This window comes from Passer montanus, unplaced genomic scaffold, assembly GCF_014805655.1.
Source record: "Passer montanus isolate IOZ18808 unplaced genomic scaffold, ASM1480565v1 scaffold59, whole genome shotgun sequence".
Lineage (NCBI taxonomy): Eukaryota > Metazoa > Chordata > Aves > Passeriformes > Passeridae > Passer > Passer montanus.
The window spans coordinates 4,606,979-4,628,032 of record NW_024370926.1 but is presented as its reverse complement, the minus strand read 5'-3'; the positions used below and the strand labels follow the sequence as shown (position 1 = coordinate 4,628,032).

The following is a 21,054-nucleotide window of genomic DNA, read 5'->3' as shown; positions in this document are numbered from 1 at the left end:
TAATACCTTTTGCCAACAAAAGAGAAATTAATACCAGTGGGTGAAAGTGAAAACAACCCTGCTTATAACAAAGCAAGGTACCTGCAAGGCACAGAAAAAGACTGAATAAATGCTAGATATTTATTTTCAGAACCTTACCCCTAACTCAACAAAAAACCTCAAAATGTCCAGGGAAGAAATAAACAGGCTGGCTGGCCACTTGGCTGGGAAGGCAAAAACGGCAGTGGCCCCTTTGTCTCAGGGATGGGGGGGAAAAAAAAAAAAGGAGTTCACATAGCAACCAGATGGGAACCTGCTGAACCTCTGGCATTGGTCTCCTCCTCACAGCAGATGAAGTTGGTGGATTTTGGTGAACTTTTTCTTTTTGGTTCAGCTTTCTTTTCAGAGGTCTCAGGCTTGGAGCGGCTCCCGCTGGTCCCCTGCAGGTCCTGGTCCATTTTGGCAATTGTCTGACTATAGACCAAAAACCAAGCCAAAAGAGTTCAAGAATAAAAATGGAGGATCGCTGCTGCAGATCAGGGGAAAAGGTGGGGAAAGAAAAAAGGAACTTCTTGTTTAAGCAACCAAAAAAAAGGTTAGTTAAGCAACAAAGTAGCTGCCAATGTCCACGGCAGGGCACTGAGCACATCTGGGACTGAGCCTTAAATTGCAATGCAAGATGTGGCTGGGGTGTTTTCTGTTGCCATCTGTTAGAACCAGGTGGGGCAGTTATCTTCTGTTTATGGGTCAGCCATTAAAGCTAGGCGGAGCAGTTTTCTTTGTCTCTTCCAGGACTCATCCTTCCCCCAGGAGATCTCTGCTGTCCATGGCCACTGAGTGTCCCTGCAGGGCTGATCAAATTCCAGCATCCCATGGGGAGATGCTCCGCCCAGGGCAGGAGCCAAGCATTCCTACCTGGATACAATCTGAGCCTGGAACAGCACAGCAGCCTTTGCCCACTGCATTCCCAGAGGAGCAGCTTTCTGCTGCCCTGCATTCCCAGAGGAAGAGCAGGCCCATCTCCAGCAGCCCTGGAGCTGCAGAGGAAAACTGCAGCCTTGTGCAGGATCCCTGCTCCAGCAGAAGCACAGCTGGCACTGCAGGAGGGCTGAGCCCCCATGGGATGGGACTGTGCCACCACCCTGACCCACAGGGGCAGCTCCTGCTCTGACTCTGGCAGTGGTGTTTTGTATCACTGCATTTTTATTTTTATTTTCCTAATAAATAACTGTTATTCCTATTCCCATATCTTTGCCTGAGAGCCCCTTAATTTAAAAATCCTAATAATTCAGAGGGAGGGGGTTTACATTTTCCATTTCAAGGGAGGCTCCTGCCTTTCTTAGCAGACACCTGTCTTTGCAAACCAAGTCAGTCTTTGAACAAAGCCCTCACTGGGGCTCCCAAGCTCCTGATCCTCCTCCCCAGATCCATCTTAAATCTACAATGTTTTACACCATTTCTGGGCATAAAACAGACAGGAAATAGAGCATCATCATAAAATCACCCCAAGACTGTTGCTTAGCTAGCTTGGGTTTTTTGTTAGCTTAAGCAAGAAACTTGTTTTTCCACTTTTCCTGGCCTGAAGAGACTGCAGCAGCAATCCTTTGGTGGCTTTTGTTTTTTTTCTTGAATTGTTCACCTTGGTTTTGGTCCAACATCACACAATTGCCAGAAGCCAATCAGGCTCCTGCCTGCAGGAGCTGCTCTGTCTAGCCCAAGACCTCAGGAAAAGCTGAACCAACAAGAGCAAAGACACCAAAATCCACCAACTTCATTTGCTCTGAGGAAGAGACCAACGCCAGAGGTTCAGCAGGTTCCCATCTGTTTTGCCCGAGCTGCTGCATGAACTTTTTTCCTACCCCGAGACAAAAAAGCTGGTGCCATTTTGTTCCTCCTGTCACACAGCTGGTCTGTTTGTTTCTTTCCCTGGCATTTTGGTTCTGCTGTGGGGGGTGGCTGTGTGTGTGGTGGGGGTAATGTTCTGACAGTTCAGTAGCTAGCATTTGTTCATTTTTTTTCCTTTGCCATGTGGGCACTTTGTCAATAAACAGTTGTTTTTTTCACTTTCACCCACTGGTATCAATTTTCTCATTGACAGGAAAAGGGATTACTGAAGCCTTTTTTTCTTTAGCAGAAACACTCATTCCAGAGCATTTTCTCCTAAATTTGTCTTTAAATGAGAAAACCTGCTCTTCCCAGCTACACCTCTCTACCCCGTTTTGTCCTCATCACCTTGTTAAATTTTTGGCTCCCTCCCTTCAATATGGAATCATCCTCTTTGCCTTTGTTTTTCCTTAGCTCCCATTTTACCCTGTGTCCATGGCCTCACAATCATGAGAGCCCAGAACACCCCACTGTGTGCATGCAGAAGTGTGTTTGCATTCCCACAGGTTTATGTTTGCATTCCCACGTGCTGTTCCAGCACTCCTACCTCCCTTTTGAGCTGTCACCTCTGCTCAATACAGTGCAAGGCCACGTGTGGTCTGGCTAGGAGTGACATCAAGGCACTGCAAAAACATTGGACATCCTCCCACTTGTGCTGAGCTGGGCAAAACATGAGTCAAGCTGTTCAGGTGCTCTTCAATTGCACAGCCCAAGGGTATTGAAACTCAGAAGATTCAGTGATCCAGAGAAGAGCAGATAAAATATAACACAGAGTTGTTGGAGTGAGTCCAGAGGAGGCCAAAAAGATGATTAGAGGGATTGAAGAACCTCTCCTACAATAAGGAAAGGCTGAGAGAGTTTGGATGGCTCTGCCAGGAGAGGAGAAGGCTCCAGGGAGACCTCAGAGCCCCTTCCAGTGCCTAAAGGGGCTCCAGGAGAGCTGGAGAGGGCCTTGGAACAAGAGCATGGAGTGAACAAGTTGGAATGGCATAAAACTGACAGAGGGGAGATACAGATTAGATGTGAGGAAGAAATTCTTCCCTGTGAGGGTGGTGATGCCCTGGCATCACCAGGTTGCCCAGAGAAGCTGTAGCTGCCTGTGCTAGGGTGGCTTTATGATTCTTGTATCCCCAGTCACGTGTTCTGTTTATGCTGGATATTAAGTTCTGCACCTTTAGGCTGGTTCAGAAAGTGAAGGGGGGAGAAGAGCACAGTTTGTTATCAGAAACTGCTCTTGCTCCCCCACATCTTCTCCTGGACTGTTGTCTGCAGCACAGACAGGGGGAGAGAGCTCTCTTCTACTTTTAGTTAGTTTTTAGCTAGCTGAGGCAGAAATGCTTCCCAGGCTGTGGTTTTTCTTTTTCTTGGAACTATTCAGCCCTTCTCTGGACTGAAAACCCAGAAGAACACGGGGAGCTCACACCTGTGGCCCACTGGGGCCCAGGATGTGGCATTTCCAGTGCAGGAGGGACTAATAAGAGACTGAGTGAGCCAAGCTACACCCCACAAGAAGGACTTTCTAAATTTGCCATCTATTTAGAAGAGCAAGAGGTTTTACTGTTTAATATTATTCATTTTTTATGCTTGCAAATACTTTGCTTTTTAAAAAAACAGGTTTTTTTCACTTTTCTCCAAGGAAATATTTTCTCAAACCAGCTGGGGGAGAGGCCTCTTGAATCTACTTTCTAGAGGAACCCCTTTAGAAGTTTGCTCATAAATTTGCCCTAAACCAGAACATTGCCCCATCCCTGGAAGTGGCCAAGGCAAAGCTGGATGTGGCTTGGAGCAACCTGGGATAGTGGAGAGTGTCCCTTCCCACCCAAACCACTCCAAGATTCCATGAAATGGATCTTCAGCCTACTGGAGGCACAAATGAGCTGGAAGCAGAAGTACATCAGCTGTGCTTGGATGCCTTTATTTGTGAAATGAGCCAAAACAGAGAGTCTCAGAGTACAATTTCCAAAGAGGCTCCTTCAATAACTGAACATTTAGCTCCAAGCTCTTCCCTCAGCCTTTACCCTCAATGCCTTGTTTTCCATAAAAGCCTGAAGGAGGCACTCCCCAGCCTTTTCCAATGAAAGGACAAAGGACTGGACTCCTTTGTTCTGGGGTACTGAAGATGAGCACCACAGCAAATCCTCCGAAAAGCAGTGCCAGAGAGAAAATGACACCACAGCCAGTCCCTCCTGGCAGGACAATGTCACGTGGCACTGCTTTTATCCAAAACTCTGTTGTGATCAAACTGAATATCCATGAGGTACTTTGGTCCAGGGAAAACATGTAGGCATGACAATGGAGAGAAGAAATACTGTGGTTTAACATTCTTGACACTACCAAAAAAACCTTTTGAACTGTACGGTCAAAGATGGAGAACCACCATGTAAAACTCCAGGCTTCTTCTGCACCCATCCAGTGGGAAAAGAATGTTGGATTGAGGGGCATGAGATAATATGAAAGGAAGCACAGGAAAACCACATTTTTGTCTTTACAGTATAAGACAAAAGTGGTCCTAAATCTTTTAAAGACAAAATGGATCCAGCAAAAAAGGAATAGATTAGAACAGAGTGGAAAAGACTTGACATTTCCCAGAAAGCTTTGTAACAAATTGTTTTCTTCACAATATAAGACAAAAGTGGTCCTAAATTTTTAAAGACAAAATGGATCCAGCAAAAAAGGAATAGATTAGAACAGAGTGGAAAAGACTTGACATTTCCCAGAAAGCTTTGTACTTTTTCTAAGAGATCAACTGTCACAATATCCCTCAGTTTCCTGGAATGGACAAATCAATTTCATCCTACACTGCAGCCCAACAGCACCATTTTCCATGCCCAAAGCATCATGACAGGCATCAATTCAAAGCCACCAGCACTGAAGAGAAAATTCTGCTGCCTGTTAGACATTCTTGCTCCCTGCATGCTGTTTCTTCCATCACATTTTTTTTTCTTAGCTGAGTATCTCAAATTTACAAAAAAAAAGGAGTGTTTTTATGAGAGAAGGGGATGATCTTGCTAGACAGACACGATAAATCACTCCTTGCAAGTGTGAGATTATTTTCAGTGCTGCATCTGCTCCAGCTCCCCTGTTAGTGAGCCCAGTTCTCTCTTGCAAGTTTATTCAATGCTCTAGTGGGTGTCTCACTGGACAAAGTTTACAGTCTCACCTTCCTGGAGACATAACAGGAAAAACACAGAGGAAGTGCCTCCACTCTAATTCTTAATTTCTTTCTTTTTTTCCCTCAAGTAAAAAGCACCTAATCTTCTCTGATGGGAGCACTGTTGGACCCCAGTAACAGCCTGCAGTGCCTGAGGACAAGCTGCAGAGGGAGATAGGAAGGCAAAAAAGACAAGGAAACCCAAGAACTGGCAGTGATGGCCTAAGCAAAGACAATGTCCTGTGGTGGAGAGACCCTGCCTGTCCTCAGTGCCCACACAGCCCTGGGCTGCCTTTATCCACAGCCACCTGCAGACACAGCTAGAAGTACGTGGTCTTCGTGCTCTCATTGTCTTGGCCACCATCTTTTCCTTTCACCTGCCCATTCTGAGAGCTGCTGGTGGCATTTTCACAGACCTGGTGAAAGGGAAAAGGGTGTAAAAGCAAGGAAAGGTGTGCGAAGAGCTGATGGCAGCTGTCCCTGAGACAAGCAGCCTTCAGCAACTTGAATCCCATTCCTGACTGTTCCTGTGAACACCCTTCTCCCATCGAGACAACAAAATTATTGGGGTGCAATTCCACCTGGTCCCATGGGGAATGAGGGGTGGGAGCTATGACAACTGTTCCTGTGGACACCCATCTCCCAGCAAGACAAAATTATTGGGGTGCAATTCCACCTGGTCCCATGGGGAATGAGGGGTGGGAGCTATGAGAGGGTGAAAGCTAGAGGATGTGGCTGCAAGGAACCAGTGCTTCCCCGAGGAGGGCAGAAGGAGGAAGCACTGGCTGTTGTATCCCATGGACAGGAATGAAGGGATGACCTCCACATGCAGGATTATGGGGTCTCCTCCCCTCCCTCCACAGCGGCACAGCCCCATTCCATTCCCTCCCACCTCTGTAACTCCCAAGGGAACCCCCAGCACATGCAATGCCAAGGGGCTGCCCATGTCCCCACCCCAGAGGCAGCACCAGGGACCCACCTCAGCCGGGGGGTGGCCGTCCCCGGTGTCGTCTGCCAGGTCGGTGCCGCCGGTCTCGGGCAGCAGGACGCAGAGCAGCCCGCCCAGCACGGGGGTGCTGCCGAAGATGGCCATGGGGATGGCCCGGTGGTGCTGGCCCAGCAGGCGGACCAGCGGGGCCAGGATCCCGGCCACCCGCGCCGCCATGGAGCACAGCCCCACGCCCGTCTGCCTGGGGACACGGGGAGGCGTGGGCTGGGTCAGCACCCCCGGGCCACCACGGGGGCAAGAGGGCTCCTGCCCCACCATCACTGCCAGCTGTGGCAGAAGGAGGCTCCAAAGTGTGGGGAGAGCTCACCTGACAACCGTGGGGAAGAGCTCAGCAGCATAGACGTAGGAGGTGGAGAAGGAGGCTGAGGCGGCAAACTTGCCAATGGTGGCCAGGACGGTGGTTGCCACGGGCTGGTCTGAGGGGAGGAGGAGAGATGGCTGCTGTGGGATGGGGGAGGGCTCAGCACCACTCACGGATGGCAACTGGGGATTGCAGGGAAACTGTGTCACCTGCAGGGAGCCATGGCCTCTGACAGTGTCTGGGCATGGACCAGGCTGCTCTGGCCTGGTGGCCACTTTCAGTGCACTCTGCATCCATCATCTCACCTCCCCAGGGACTGATTTTCCCAGAGCACAGCTCTGTTGACAGGGGGCCTACTGGGCTCAGCTCTGCCCTCCACTGTCGCCATCAGCAAGAAAATGGGTTGAACCCACAGGGCCCATTTTTTTTGGTTTGGGCCCAGTGGGTTTGGCCAGGCCCCTGTGGCCAGGGTCAGCTCAGGCCTAGAGGGTTGTGAGCCACCCTGGCTGGGAGGACAGAACCAGCAAGGGAAGGGTTGGGGCTGTGTGCCTCCCTGTCCCAGAGGATATCCTCTCTGTGTGGGATGAGGTGGTTCACCTTCAGGGATGCCGGTGATGATCAGGCACATCAGGCCACTCAGCACCAGGAGAACGACCTGCGTCTTCCTCCTCCCGAACCTCTGCAGAGTGAAGATACAACCAACACGGGCTGGGATTTCCACTGCTCCAAAGGCCAGCTGAGTCAGGTAGATGTCCAGGCCAAAATTTGTCACATTCAGACTCAGCCCGTAGTAGACAAAGCTGTTCACAAACCTGAAAGCCAGGCAGGGTGGCACTGAGCACACGTCAGCCATGAGGAAAGGCAGCATTGATCTCCAATGACAACATTTTGACCAAGCCACAGCATTTCCCAGGAGTTGTAAAACCAGAGGAACACCACAGGCCTGCCAAAGCTGGAAATGCTATAACCTTCCCCACAAAGCACCTTAAACAGCCAGAAGCAGAAACACCCAAAAAACACTAAAATTTCACAAGGTGAATTTCTTAATGACTAATTCAATCCCTTCCTTTCTTTCACCTGGAAGTTAAGGAAGAATGAACCAGGGAGTGTCTTACCAGGCACATGACATGATTAAAGTCACCTTCCGCAGGTGCTTCTTCCGAAAGAGATCCAGGAAACCTCCAGACTTGACTTCTTTCTCAGGCTTCAGCTTCGAAACACAGAAAGTCAAAGAGTCAGAGCAGGAAAATGAAAGCCATGTCAGGCTCCTTTTCCACCTGCAGTCCATGGAAAGCCTCAATGGGACAGGCCAGTGCTCTGACAGGGAGGGCAGCCCAGTGGGGCTGGGCTCCTGCCTCTGCCCTCTGGGTGCCCAGCACAGGGGGTGGTGACTGAGAGGTTCCTCAGGATGAACATCTCCCCAGTGTAGGAATTTTGGGGTGGGCAAGGAGGGAACTCCCCTCCAGGCATTTCTGCATGGAAACTCACAAACACAAGAGAGACTCTGTGCTCATCAGTCCCACTCCTGGAATCCTCACAGGAAAAAAGGCAGGGAAGCCTTTCAGTCCTTCCCACATGCCCAGAGGACCCAGAAAGCTCCAGGCTGAGCCTCAGCAGAAGCTGGGCCTCTTCCCTGACCTCATCCCTGTGGAACTCATGGGGAGCTGGAGTCCCCCACAGCCCATGGGCAGAGCATCCCCAGTGGGAAGGCAGAGATGCTTCTGGGATGAGCTGAGCTCCCGGGGCTGCTGCAAGGCCCAGGGCAGTGTCTGAGGACAGGAACCCCCAGTACCTGCTGCAGGAGCTCTGCTGGGAGGCTGCGCTTGTTGGTGGCTGCCGCCTTCTGCAGGACCTTCTTGGCTTCCTCGATTCTGCCCTTGGTCACCAGCCAGCGAGCTGACTCTGGGAGCACCCTGCCACGAGAGGAGGCCAGCACATGCTGCTGTGTCCTGCTGAGATCCCCCACAGCCCCTTTCTCTGGGACCATGTCCAGCAAGCCTTGGAATCACCAGAGAATCAGATCCTGGAACCACAGAATCCTCTGCGATGGAAGGGACCCACAAGGATCATCAAGCCCAACTCTAAAGTGAAAGGCCCATGGGATCAATGGGTCTGAACAGCCTAAATGTAGGCTCCAAAGGCCACATTTGGAGAGCTGAAGCAAAGCAGCTGCTGCTCTCAGCAGTGCAGTGCCCAGGGAGATGTGCTGAGCTCTGCAGCAGCTCCTCCAGCACCTGCACTCCAATGGGAAACACCCAGCTTGGTTCTGAGCTGCTGCCTCCTCCTCACTCACACCCTCACAACCGCTGTCATGTCTGCAGGAGCTCTGTCCACATCCGACTTACCCAATACAGAAGAAATAGGCAAATATAGGAACAGATCCTGCAATTTGCAGCAGCCTCCAGTTGCGAATTCCGTAACTCAAACCAGCCAAAATCATCTGCCCGATGGCAAAACAGCAGTGAGAGGTGAGCACTGCCTTTGGCCGGGAGGAGACACCGATCCATTCCGTAGCTGAAAGGAAGAAGGAAGGCTCAGAGCCATCCAAATTATTTCCCCTGAGGCAAACAGGTGTTTCCCTGGGGAAGAATTATTCTGCAGGTGAGGATTAGACTGGCCTCCTGTTCTGGGACACTCTCCCCTTGCCCTCCTGTGAGCACTGGCTGGAGAGAGATGCTCCCCAAAGCTCTGACTGAGGGCTGAGAAGTTGCCAAAGTACCAAAGGACAGTGAAGACCAAGATCGTCCTCACCATGGTGTTTTTCTTGTCAAACATAAATATTTTTATTTCTTTGAAGAATTATCTATTGCATCTTGAGATGCCCCAGGGCAAGGGCATCCTACTCACCTAAGGCCAGTATTGTCATGGTGATCCCTGACACGGAGGCCCCCACCACACACCTGAAGGCCATGTACACATAGAAATGGGGCACAAAGGCAATTCCCAGGCCAAACAAGCCCTGGAGGAAGACGGAGATCAGAATGACTGGGCGGCGGCCGATCCTGGGGAGAAACAGGGAAGACACAATCAGTGTCTGGAGACCCCATGGAGATGGCAAGGAGCCCAGCAGGTTATACAGTGATTTTTATCACCCTGATAAGGCTCAGAGTAGACTGTGGGGTGACAAGCACTGTACACACATGCTGTGTCTCTCTCCCTTCCCCTCCCTGTGTGGCCATGTCCTCATGGGACCGGAGGACTTTGGTCAGGTCCCTGTAGGGAGAAGTGGTAACAAAATGCACAGGGTGCACAGTCCAGACAGGCTCACACCACCTGGTCTGTGCCGTGCTGGCTTTGCACAGACCCTGGGCAGGGGGTTGTGGCTCCTCACCTGTCACTCAGAGGCCCAAAGATCATGGATCCCAGGAGCAGCCCTGCCATGTAGATGGCCTGGGCAATGTCATTGAGGTCCTTCCTGTCACACACCAGGTCAAACTGGAGAAAGGAGAAGGAGATGCTTTGGTATCCCCACTTCCAAGGATGTGAATCCCCACAGTATGCACAGGGCACACAAGGCAGAGGTGGGACAAGCTCTTGGGGCACTCAGTGGGAATCCTCTGTCATGCACTGGGACCTGCAGGAGTCCCCCTTGTCCAGCCCAGCCAACCAGGGGAGCCTCCTGGTCAGCAAATTTTGCTTTAGGTGGGCCTGGGGACAGAAGCAGCAGCTTGCTTCCTGCCAGACCACCTGAGCTCCCAGAGGGGAAAGGATGCAATGCTGATTCCTGGGATAAGCAGTTTCTGTTAAACAGATGTCCTGCAATTGTCAGTATCCAGAGGATATTAATGGAAGGAGTGACATAGGAAGGATCATAGAACCATAAAATGGTTTGGGTTGGAAGGGACATTAAAGATCATCTAATTTGAACTCTCTTGCCATGGGCAGGGCACCTAGAACTAGACCAGACAGATCAAAACTCCATCCAACCCGGCCTTGAACACTTCCAGGGATGGGACAGACACAGCTTCTCTGGGCAACCTGTGCTAGGCTTCACTACCTAACAGTGAAGAATTTCTTCCTAATATTTAATCAAAACCTACTGTCCTTTATCTTAATCTTGCATCTTTCTCAGCCAACAATTGTGATGTTGGGCGTTGGACTAGGTGACTTTCAAAGGACCCTTCCAAGCCAAGCCATTCCATGCTATTAAATTGCAAAGTTAACCCCTGTATTCAGAGGGATGGGGAAACCCAGGGGCAGGAGGTCCCTCCAGGAGTGATTCATGTCCCCACTGTCACCTCTGTCACAGCCTGCACCCTCTCCAGAACCACACCTGGGGCCCGCATGGTGGAGCCAAGGTCCCCAACCCACACCTGCTGTAAATCCCAACTGCATGATGGTCAGGCACCAGCTCTGGGGGAACTGTGGCCGTTTGGGTGTCCCATCCCTTCCACAGCCCTGTCTCATCAAGCAGCAAGCACAGACCTCGGTCAGCAGGGACGGTGGCTGCTCTGAGGGGTACACCCAGCCACTGCTGCACTTCTGCGTGTGGTTCAGCCCGTAGGCCAGGATGGCATCCAGGTCCCAGTCGACCGGGGAGAACATGGAGCACTGCTCAAACTCCCCGTCGGCGCCGCGGGGCAGGGTGAGGTTCAGCTGCTCTTCCTCCGTCAGGTTGGGGCCGACGGCGCGGATCCAGCTGGTGTCACAGTGGTGAGGCACTTCCACCACCATGAAAAGCTGGCAAAACTGGTGGAAAGCCACACTGAGGCAGGGGATCACGGAGAGCAGCACCAGGCATTTCTGGAGTCGCCCAAAATCACCAATTGCTTTCAAAATTTCCCCGACACCTGACATTGGTGGCTGTGTCTGGGACAGGACAGTGCTGGGACAGACTTCCCAGGGGGCTGGAATTAATGTTTAAACCTCAGATAAGCTCTGCAGCCATAGGCAGTCACTAGAAGTACACCATGTAATATATTAATCATCCCTGCTCCACCCACAAACATCCAGTGCTGGCTGGAGCAGAAGGACCCCTGCTTCAGGGAACCTGGGCCAGCTCCTCTGCCAGGGCCAGGTGGCATGGACAGGGAACAGACTCTTCTCCACAGTGACTACAATGGCTGCAATTGCTGAACCACTCAGGAAAGCCAGGTTCAGAGGGGCCAAAACAAGCCCAGTGTGATGCAGAGCTGGGAACAGCCCAGAGGAGCAAAGGGAATTATGTTAATGGATGGGCAGGACCAGAGATGAGGAAGGGCAGCCAGTTCATTGTGATTCCAGGGGATGGGAGCTGTCATTCCCTTCATCTTTTGCAGCTTCCCTGTGCAACACAAGCCAGGCACAGGATGTCTCTTTCCACCAGTTCTGGGCCACCCTGCAGCTGCTGGGAGCTAAATGCGGGAAGGACTTGGGGAAAGGGTAAAGGATGGAGAAATCTGACACAGGGCAATGGTGCTTGAAGATGAAATGCCTAAAATGATCATCGAGAACGCGAGTCCAGCACTGCTCAGCCCATCCCTCATGTAGGAAAAGCATTTGCCTGGGGCCCCTTTGAGATGTCCATGAGATGCCCAAAAGCCATTTGGATACTCCTGCTGCCCACAGATCCATGAGAAGGACACTGGAAAACAGACCATGGATGCCCCACTGGGGCTGACCAGGGCACCCACAAAGAACAATTATTGTGGAGGAGAGGAGGGAGTGCACTTCATGCTCTCACCACTTGTCAGGGTATAAATCCTCCCACTTTCACACCAGCCTGTGGCATCCTGAGACATTCCTGGACACGGGAAGCTCATTCCCAGTTGCATGAAGAGCTTGGAGCAAACCTCTTGGCTACAGACAAGCTCTCAGGGCACCATCCTGAGTGCCCTCCTGACTCCATTTCTGCACACAACTCCTGCAGAGATGCACTCATGGAATGGTTTGGGTTGGAAGGCACCTTAAAGCTCATCCAGTTCCACACCTCCCACCAGACCCATCCAGCCTGGAGCTGATGTCCCTTTCCCCATGAGTCTTCCTGGGGGCTGTCAAACCTCCCAAACAGAAATGCCCCAGGGGCTGCAGACACCACTCAGACAAACCCCTTCCTCAAGACACGCCAACCCACCCAGTGACAAGCAAACCACACATCAAACACCTGGCAATGGACAATTTGTTCTTTATTGATTAAAAATTAGACACATGCAGTAAAATACAAAGTCCAAAAAAGGAAAAAAAAGCCTGACTATTTTACATCTTTCATTATAATCTACAATACACCAAAGTTGTGAAGAGGATCCGTTTTCATTAACAGAGCATTGTCCTTAAAAGTAGGAACTAACTTAAAATTACCACCTGCTTCCAGGTTCAGATCAGAAATTTGCACGAAAACCAAATTCTTAATGACACTGGAAAACAATTATGAACAGCATTGGCACTTACTGGAACAACATCAGAAAAGACAGTTGTCTAGCACTGTAATAGCCCAAGTAAATATTCTGGATCCCTACCCAAAAGATCTGGAGATCCATAGAGCAAAACCCATCAGCTTCTTCCTCGCTTATTTTCTCCATTAAAGAACTACGGAACCTTGGGTTAGCATGAGCTCAAGCTCTCTAAGTCCTGGCTTTGGGAAAATGGGGAGTAACAATAAATAGATGCTGCATTGTTCCATTTGAGCAGTTTGAGTCCTAACCTTCCTCAGCACCAGTACACAAATGAATGAGGAGGTCCCCAGGGCATGCAGGCAGAGGGAAAATAATACTGTACCACAACTACCTTGTCTCTGTATCCTAAAGGCTCCCAACACATCCACACTGAGCACAGGGTGATGGGAAAATCAAGGTGCCAGCCTGCTCTTCCCAAGCCAACAAGCTCAATGGGGGACACTGTAGGGAGTGCTTTGTGTCAGGCAACAGGGAATGGTGCCAACACATATTTGCCAACCCAGCCACCAACTCCCTGCTATGGGGCACTTGCTTGCCGGGCTCTAGAGAGCACCAGTTCAGCACCCCAGGATGATCTCACTCCCAAATTCTCATCTTCCTCTCCTTCCCCTTCACACTCACCAGCCATGGGGCTGCAAACAGCCCATGGGGACACACCCAATATCCACCCAGAGGCTACAAGCAACAGGGGCGGTAAAAAAAGAACATGCACAATTCAGGAAGCTTCCACAGCTGCTCATAGAGAACAAGATATAAATACAGATTGTTCATCTGAAGACTTGGAAATTAAAAAAAAAATAACCCAAAAAAATGAAACAGAACAAAAGTCCTAATTGAACCTAGTCATTCCGCTCTGTTTCTGCATTGTTTGTGTCTGATGGAAACAAAGCTCGTTTCCATCTGCATGTTAAATTACAGACTTACAACTTCTGTGTAGAAAACACTCCAGAGCCAAAAGCAGTTACAAAGGCCAACTGTGAAACAGTAGGAAAAAAAAAAAGAGTCAACACCATTTATTATTCACATATTGCATTACAAGTGTCTCTTATCAAACTCAGAGCATAATTTATATTATTCATGTAGAAACTCAACTTCAACACCACATGGAAAGAAAAGCTAAATACGTGTGTGACAGGGGTGCAGTGACATCCTGATCAAACGTCGAGGCTTGGGCTGACGTGCAGCCCGTCGACCCAAGGGATTGAGTGCAGGAGGGACAAACCCAGTGCCTGCCTTTGCCCAGTACAGCCACTCTACTGGTGATTCTTTATTGCTGTAAAACACGACAGGGATGGTTCCACGGGTACCAGCTTGCAAAGGACTGGGGAACACGTTGGGAGGCCAGCCAGGCATGACCAAACTGGGTTTCAGGGCCACTCAGAAGTGCATCTGTTCCAAAGGCAGAGTGACATAGATCTCCTCTCCCTGTGACCATGGATATTGTGTTCACCATCTGAAAGACCAGTTTCCAGGCAGCAATGCCTCCCTGGTCTGCTTCAAGAACAGACTATGTCTAAGATGCAGAATGAAAGCAACAGGAAGGACTGCTGAATGTAAATTAAAAGGTTCAGCCCTCATGCCATGCCTGGCACTCATGTGGAGAGAACCAAAATGATGAAGAAAAAAGAAAAAAAATTAAGGCAGTTTACATAGGGAAGCTGACTTCTAACACCTCAAAGTCAAGGAAGTTCTCCAAAACACAAACACAAGGGAAGGAAGCTCTCCCTCCTGTGGGTTAAGACTCTGCTTGCTTTCTCAGGTGCAAGCATTCAAACCAGCAGTTTTAAATCACACAGCCAAAGAGAAGCAGATTTCTCAGCACTCCAGGTGACCCAAACAACACGTACATTGGTGTTTCAGAGAGAAGGAGAAGCAGGTAAAGAACAAAAAAAAAAAAAAAAATCCGTTCAGTATTAAAACTTGTGCAAAAACAGCAAGTGAAAAAAAAATGAAACCACATGTAAGCAAACACTTAGGCAAGATCATCAGAGCAGTGGAACCCCCTGCTTCGTACTCAGTAGTATTTTTCTTTAAAGTAAGGCAATAATAAAATGAACATGCAGGCAATGACGTGTTGGGTCTGCATGTTTGAGATGACAGATACAAAAACATGAGAGTTGTTTACAAAAGGTGTAAACGTCATCGGTAATTTCAGGAAGGTTTGTGATCCTATTAAGGAAAATGTTAAAGCTTCTAGGAAGGGGGCTGTAGTTCAATTCTTTGGCAGTAGTGGTTTTTTTTTTAGGCTAACAGAAGCATTACGAATATGCACATGTGGGTTCTCTGTTGGGAAACATCTCCTGGGACCAATGTTTAGCTGATGCTGAGCTGTGCAAATCCTATAAGTTTGCCATCATCCGGAATTTCTGAGCCGTCGACACCAGATGCCTGAAACAGGGAAGAGAGATCCAAATAGCAACACACATGCTCTGCCTTCCAGCAGGAACCACAAGCAGGTGTATCAGTCAGGGTGGGGGCAGGAAGCAGCCACAGGACAGCTTTGCACTGTATTCAGCAGCTTGCACTACCCAAAGGTAAAATGGAGTGCTTTTGTATTTCTGCCTTTGTTTTTTTCTGAAGGTATGAAGGGCTGGGACTGAAGTTTTGCCAATGTCTGCTCCAACTAGACATTATATGTGCAATAACTGGGGTAAAACTCCTTAAAGGAAGAGTGAAAAATAAGCACTTACAGTTTCACTCCCATGAACCTGGTTAAGCCTTCACTTTGCCACTGTAACTCCCCACGAATTTCACCACCTCAAAGATTCACCTGTTCTACTCCCAGTTTGTAACCGGGGTAAAACTCCTTAAAGGAAGAGTAAAAAAATAAGCACTTACAGCTTCACTCCCATGAACCTAGTTAAGCCTTCGCTTTGCCACTGTAACTCCCCACGAATTTCACCACCTCAAAGATTCACCTGTTCTACTCCCAGTTTTGGCTCTCTTCTTTGGCCTATCACTTTTATTTTCCTTTTTTTCCCTTCATTTCCCCATCTCTTCCTCAGAAACTATGTATCTGCACCCTCCCTCATTCTCTTCCTCCAAAAAAGGAGTCGGTGGCAATTCTCAGCCCATTCACCTGCCTTGAAATATTTCTGCAAGTGCACATCCCAAGCCCCAAAAATACCCCTCTGCAACATCTACATATATTAATTAGCACATAATCTCATGCTTATTTATCCCAGGTGCTGCTCAGAGGATACAAGCAGGGAGCCTGCAGTGCCTACAGTTATACAACCAGTAAGAGGCTTTGGGAAAGAAGGGAGGATTCAGAGTGCATACATCAGATGCCTGCAGTAAACATCTACATGCAATGCCTTCTCCTTGCAAGAGACAACTTGATCAATTAGGGAACAGGAATAAATACCAGTCTGAAAGTGATGGATCTGTTTGCCTGGGGCTCTTCCACAATTTTCTGCAAATTAGCTGCAACTGAAATCACACAGACACAAAGAAAATGGGCAAATATTAGGACAGGCTGAAGAGAAACATCCCAAACTCATTAGTCCTTTTTCTATTACTTAACAAACTTTGAATTTTTACACTGATAGGAAAGGTTTAGGTCTCAATCAGATTCAGTCTACTTAAAATTTTGAACTGTGAAAATGCTGTTGTTGTTCCTACATTCCTCTTTCAGAGGTAGTTCTTTTTCCCAGGATGTAATAGGGTCAATAGTAATAAATGCCAAACTGCATCTGGAAATCCAGGTAATTTTGCACTAGCAGCTGTTCCTGTGTACAAGGAACAGCTTTGCTTGCTGCAGTTGGAATACACAGGCAGTGCTGACAGTTTAAGTCTCACCTGCTGCACAGGAGGATTCATTTATTTAGCAAACTGCTGTTGGAGGCAGCTGTTCCCCCCATACAACTCGTGCTGCTGCCCCAGGGCACAGGCAACTCACACTTCCTTCCCCAGCCCTAATTAAACCCAAAAAACCTGGCTGATTCCAGTCCCAGAGCTCTCTTGCACAGGACCTGTGAGCAGGACAGGCTTGTGCAGCAGATTGATGATGCATCTCTGTCAGATGATAATGATTTGGCTAATGCATCAATTAGACTTCATTCTGCATTACAAGGAACATTTGCTTCACAATGTTAACAATTAAATCATCTTCTTGTGAACTGGGGGCTGCCTACATGTTGGCACAGAACTGTCACCAGAATTGACAGCAGTTGTGCAGGGCCACTAGGGTAGAGACAAGGCCAGAGGAAATGTTCCTATCACCCACTAATCAGGTCATTTTTAACATGCCAAAAAAAAAAAAAAAGACTGAAATGGTTAGAGCAGAAAAAATAATTTGTAATTACCTATTACCAGATCTCTGCCATCAACAAGACCTGCTGAAATGAGCTCCTGAGACACACCATCTGCAGTATCTGTTGGGGAAAAACCCAAGAGCCATCACCACAGAGCAGAAATTGTCCAGCTGGTGAAGGCACCACACAGAAACCTAAAGGAGCTTGTACAAACCACACAGCAGAAGTGCCCTTTACAACAGACAGATATCAGGGTGCACACCAGGTGCTGTGAATTCACTGAAGGGCTGCACTTTAGCCATACCCATGAGTTTTACAGCAGTGCTCCAAGCCCAACAACAAGCCTTTAGGAAGGCAGTGTGGACAGACACTCAGCACAACACCAAACACAAAACTTCCTCTTCACACACTGGAATTTCCCACCAGCTCACCTTTCCCTGGGGTGAATTCAAACCGAATATCATGGAGCTCTTTATTTGAATTCCTGTGGAAAGAAGAGAATTTTATATAAAAGAGACCATTTCATGGCATGACAGGTGGCCAAAAGAGAGTGCTATCATTGAATAACCAGCCTGTGAATTCATTGCATTCTACTCCCTCAAAGGCAGGAACTCATCACTTGGATGTGCATGTGGAAGCAGCACAGTCTGCCTCCCAACCTGACAGAGCCTGGGCCAGTCCAGGATAGGTGAGTGCCACCTCTCTGCTGCAAGGCCATGCTGTTCCACTGTCTCAATAACTCAGATCCCTCAGCAGAGATATCCAGAGGAGGAAAATGCTCACTGGCTGCAGATGCACACACATTATAGAAGTGATGCTCACACTCCCCACTCCAATGTCCACCAACAACCAGGATGCCTCCAGAGATGAGAGGCAGGTTCTTTTAATGAGAAACAGCAGCATGTGCAATGAGCATAGAAAGATTCTTTTTTCTGCCTGTTTCCAGTGACACAGACCAGATTCCACTCCCTGAACTGGGTGAAAGCTCTTCACTCTCAGAACTGACTGAAGTCTGAAGTTGTGCATGAAGATTAACATGGACCAGCACTCCTGGATCCCTGAATCCTTCTAGGGAACCCAGATAGTTCCTTTCCCACTCCATGACAGTTTAGCAATGTTTACATAAATATAAAAACCTCTTTCAATACAGGTTTTGCCAAACCAAAGTGGATGTGATAAACTGCTTTTCCAGGTTGCAGTTTCAGAAGAGCAGATGAAATCCAAGCTGACAAACTCTTAACCACCACCCTATTAATTAAAAGGCACAGAAGAGTGCCAGTGGGCCTGTCTACAAAGGCTCATGTTAACAGAACAGGTCAGTTTTGTGTCCTTACCTTAACCTTAATACAAGGTTGATGGGGACTCTCACATCTTCCTGTACCGGAGCTGCAGCAGGGGCTGTAGGTGGGGCCTGCAACAAGATTACATCATTTTAAGGCAGGTTAACAATACCTTGCTCTGGTTTTAAAGCTAGAGGTAACCTTGATCAACTGTAGATACAAGTGAAAGTTTGACTCATTAATGGAATCATGGCACTACAATGAGAAAGATGACAGATCAATGAACCTTCACACTTTAACAGCAGGGTCTCTGCAATTGTCTTGGAAAGAGTAAAAGCTGCACAACTTTGAGAAATGCCAAAATAGCAAGAGACCTCAGAAGTGCTAAATGTGAAAAGATTACTTGCTTTGCATTACAACTTAAGGTTTTTGGATATTCATGACAGCCTCAATAGCTCCTGTGTTTTAATCCCTGCCCCAAACATCTGATTTAAAAACCTGATACAACTGTATCAGGAAAAAATTGAACTGGCAGATTAGCATGTACTCTCAGTTACCTTTTTTTCCATGAAATCAAAGGCTTTAAGAGCATCCAGCAGCAATTTTATAGCTGCCTATTTTCAATTCTAAATTACTTCTGAGTAACTATTGGAACATGTAATCAAAATAATTTCATATTAGTTAGCAGCAGATTTCCAGTAGGGAGGATCCAGGAGTTGCCCTGCACTTGTTACAGCTCTTGTGATATTTCCACTACAGAGCTAAGTGTTATTCCATCTCCACCAAAAAAACCCAAATAAAACAGGGAAGGGTCAGTCACCTGTACTGCCCATGCTGAGGCAAGGGCTTTATACCTGCAGGAACAAAACAGACACAACACCAGGCTGATAATTTAAGCACAGAAGTCTTGACAAAGTGTTTTTCATCTAGACCAGTTGTTTTTTCACAATAGAAAAGGAAAATAACCCTTAGAAGTCTTGAGAAAGTGTTTTTCATCTAGACCACTTTGTTTTTTCACAATAGAAAAGGAAAATAACCCTTTGTTTAAAACTAGCATTTTACTCCAAGGTGCTTTTGGCCCAGCAATGCAGCTCAAGGCTTCTGATCACAACCTGGTTTCTGCTGAAGCTGAAAACCACCAGGTCAGTAAAAACAAACAAGGGTTCACTGAGAAGCCCAGAGCTCTGCAAAACAGTAACCACTGAGCAACAAGTACCAGAGGAGAGCCATAAAGAATAACACACACTGACACAGAGAGCTGTGAGGAAGAATATATGTAAAGCTATAAAAAATATATTGACATTAAAAGCTATAGAGAATAACACCCTGACACAAGTTCATGATGTTCAGCTTAAGACAAGCTACCAATAAGGCTGTGAGGAAGAATATATGCAGAGCTATAAAAAAGAGCATATTGACATTAAAAGCTATAGAGAAGAACACCCTGACACAAGTTCATGATGTTCAGCTTAAGACAAGCTACCAATAAATAAGATACTGGGCACTAGTGGCATATGTTCTGTTAGTGCATGTCCCAGGTGTCACTGACACCAACACTGCTCCAGCCTTCACTGCTGCTGGTGTTTCAACTGCTGCATAAAATTCAGGGATTAAATACTGGCCTTCTTAAAGAGATGTGAAGGGGGTTGATTTAAGTATCAAAGCTATTTTAATGCCAAACTTCCACTGTTTCAGACTGTTCTGGCACACCTGGAATAGCACAGCTAAGGGCAAACCTGAAAGCTGGCAGGAAGGATCTGCTCTTACCTGGGCTGCTGCTGGGGCTGCTGCTGCTGCTGGGGCTGCTGGAGGAGCCTGGCTGGGTGGAGGGACAGCAGCTGGAGGTTGTGCAGGTGCTTGTCCTGCAGCCTGAGGTAGTTCAGTAGGTGCCTGTGCTGGAGCATTGAGTGAAGGACCTGGAGGCTCAGCTGATGGAAACAGCTGTGAGCAAAAAGGAGTTTTAGTGAGAAAAGGAACTCAAGAGTTCTGATTCAAGCACCAGCTTTCCCAGAAGTGCTTGTCTGCCACATAAATCACTTAGAGAAGTTCAGTGCCAAGGTCATTCCCAGGCCTCCAGGGAATGCTGATCTCAAGTTGGTGTTCAGGGCTTTAATGTGTCCATATGTCCAGGGACCCATTATGTCCTGACATTTGCAAGTTCCACTCACCAGTAAACCAAGACACCAGCATGGCTGTGATCTTGGACAAAAATGACACTCTGTGGCAAGGCTGCATGTACCTAGATACATCCAGCTGGGATGAGAGCACTGTATCCTTCAGTCTCCCTCTTTCCTGGAATCTGAGTCCTACTTGCATTTTCAAGTAGCCATGCCCTCAGAGCAGAGGAGCCCTGCTTTGACTTCTTCCTTTCAGAGAACAAACCCCAGCAAAGCAGTGAGATAACTATTGACAACTGAGCCTTTCACCAAGGAAATGTCAGGGTAATTTGGGTGTCAATGGAAAGTGAATTTAGAGTTCTTCAAATCACACTAGAGACGATTTAGGATTGGGCTTTACTTTAGTCTCTTGCAAAAAAAAAAAAAACCAACCAAGCAAACAAAAAAAAATCCATATGAAATTAATTGGAGGGTGGGGGAAAAGAGCTAAATGGAAATTTAATCTCTTTTTTACCTCTTATTATTCTGTACAGAGAAACCAATTTTGGCACAGGAGCCAAAGAACTGTCAGCTTGATGGCACTTCAGTGTGCCCTCCAGCTTACTCTGGCAGGCTGGAGGAAATATAAATCACCTTCAATGCTGCAAACCTGGACAGGACACTTCCAATAGGAAAATTCATTTCAAAGGGATTCTGGTTTTCAGCT

At 48.0% G+C, this 21,054-nt stretch overlaps 2 protein-coding genes across 3 annotated transcripts in view; both read right to left on the bottom strand.

The window, feature by feature from the left end:
• Positions 1-4,470: 4,470 nt before the first annotated feature.
• SLC22A13 (solute carrier family 22 member 13) lies at positions 4,471-11,145 on the bottom strand. 2 transcript variants are annotated; one of them, XM_039726507.1, is made up of 10 exons: positions 10,750-11,145; positions 9,656-9,759; positions 9,172-9,326; positions 8,670-8,838; positions 8,117-8,237; positions 7,440-7,534; positions 6,922-7,136; positions 6,331-6,439; positions 5,994-6,204; positions 4,471-5,430 (listed from the first exon to the last, which is right to left on the bottom strand). In XM_039726507.1, exons 1-10 carry the CDS (start codon positions 11,119-11,121, stop codon positions 5,335-5,337), a joined length of 1,647 nt encoding a protein of 548 aa, XP_039582441.1. In that variant the 5' UTR covers positions 11,122-11,145; the 3' UTR covers positions 4,471-5,334. The 2 variants fall into 2 exon arrangements, with proteins under 2 accessions (XP_039582441.1, XP_039582442.1); XM_039726508.1 differs by having other exon boundaries at positions 5,994-6,200.
• A 1,264-nt stretch (positions 11,146-12,409) lies between these two features.
• The window catches only part of OXSR1 (oxidative stress responsive kinase 1), a 90,256-nt gene continuing 81,611 nt past the window's right edge, over positions 12,410-21,054 (bottom strand). The window contains exons 13-18 of the mRNA XM_039726442.1: positions 19,999-20,172; positions 18,286-18,362; positions 17,383-17,435; positions 17,003-17,071; positions 16,063-16,127; positions 12,410-15,083 (exon numbers count right to left, since the gene is read on the bottom strand). Coding sequence (XP_039582376.1) covers positions 15,009-15,083; positions 16,063-16,127; positions 17,003-17,071; positions 17,383-17,435; positions 18,286-18,362; positions 19,999-20,172 — 513 coding nt within the window. The 3' untranslated portion in view covers positions 12,410-15,008. The remainder of the gene's footprint in view (positions 15,084-16,062; positions 16,128-17,002; positions 17,072-17,382; positions 17,436-18,285; positions 18,363-19,998; positions 20,173-21,054) is intronic.

Excerpts from the sequence above, each read along its gene's own strand:
- SLC22A13 (XM_039726507.1), bottom strand. The coding sequence starts at position 11,121 with ATGTCAGGTGTCGGGGAAATTTTGAAAGCAATTGGTGATTTTGGGCGA. Across the intron at positions 9,327-9,655 it reads TTTGGGCCTCTGAGTGACAG|GATCGGCCGCCGCCCAGTCA; the intron begins GTGAGGAGCCAC and ends GTTTCTCCCCAG. Across the intron at positions 8,839-9,171 it reads CATGACAATACTGGCCTTAG|CTACGGAATGGATCGGTGTC; the intron begins GTGAGTAGGATG and ends TCTTCCTTTCAG.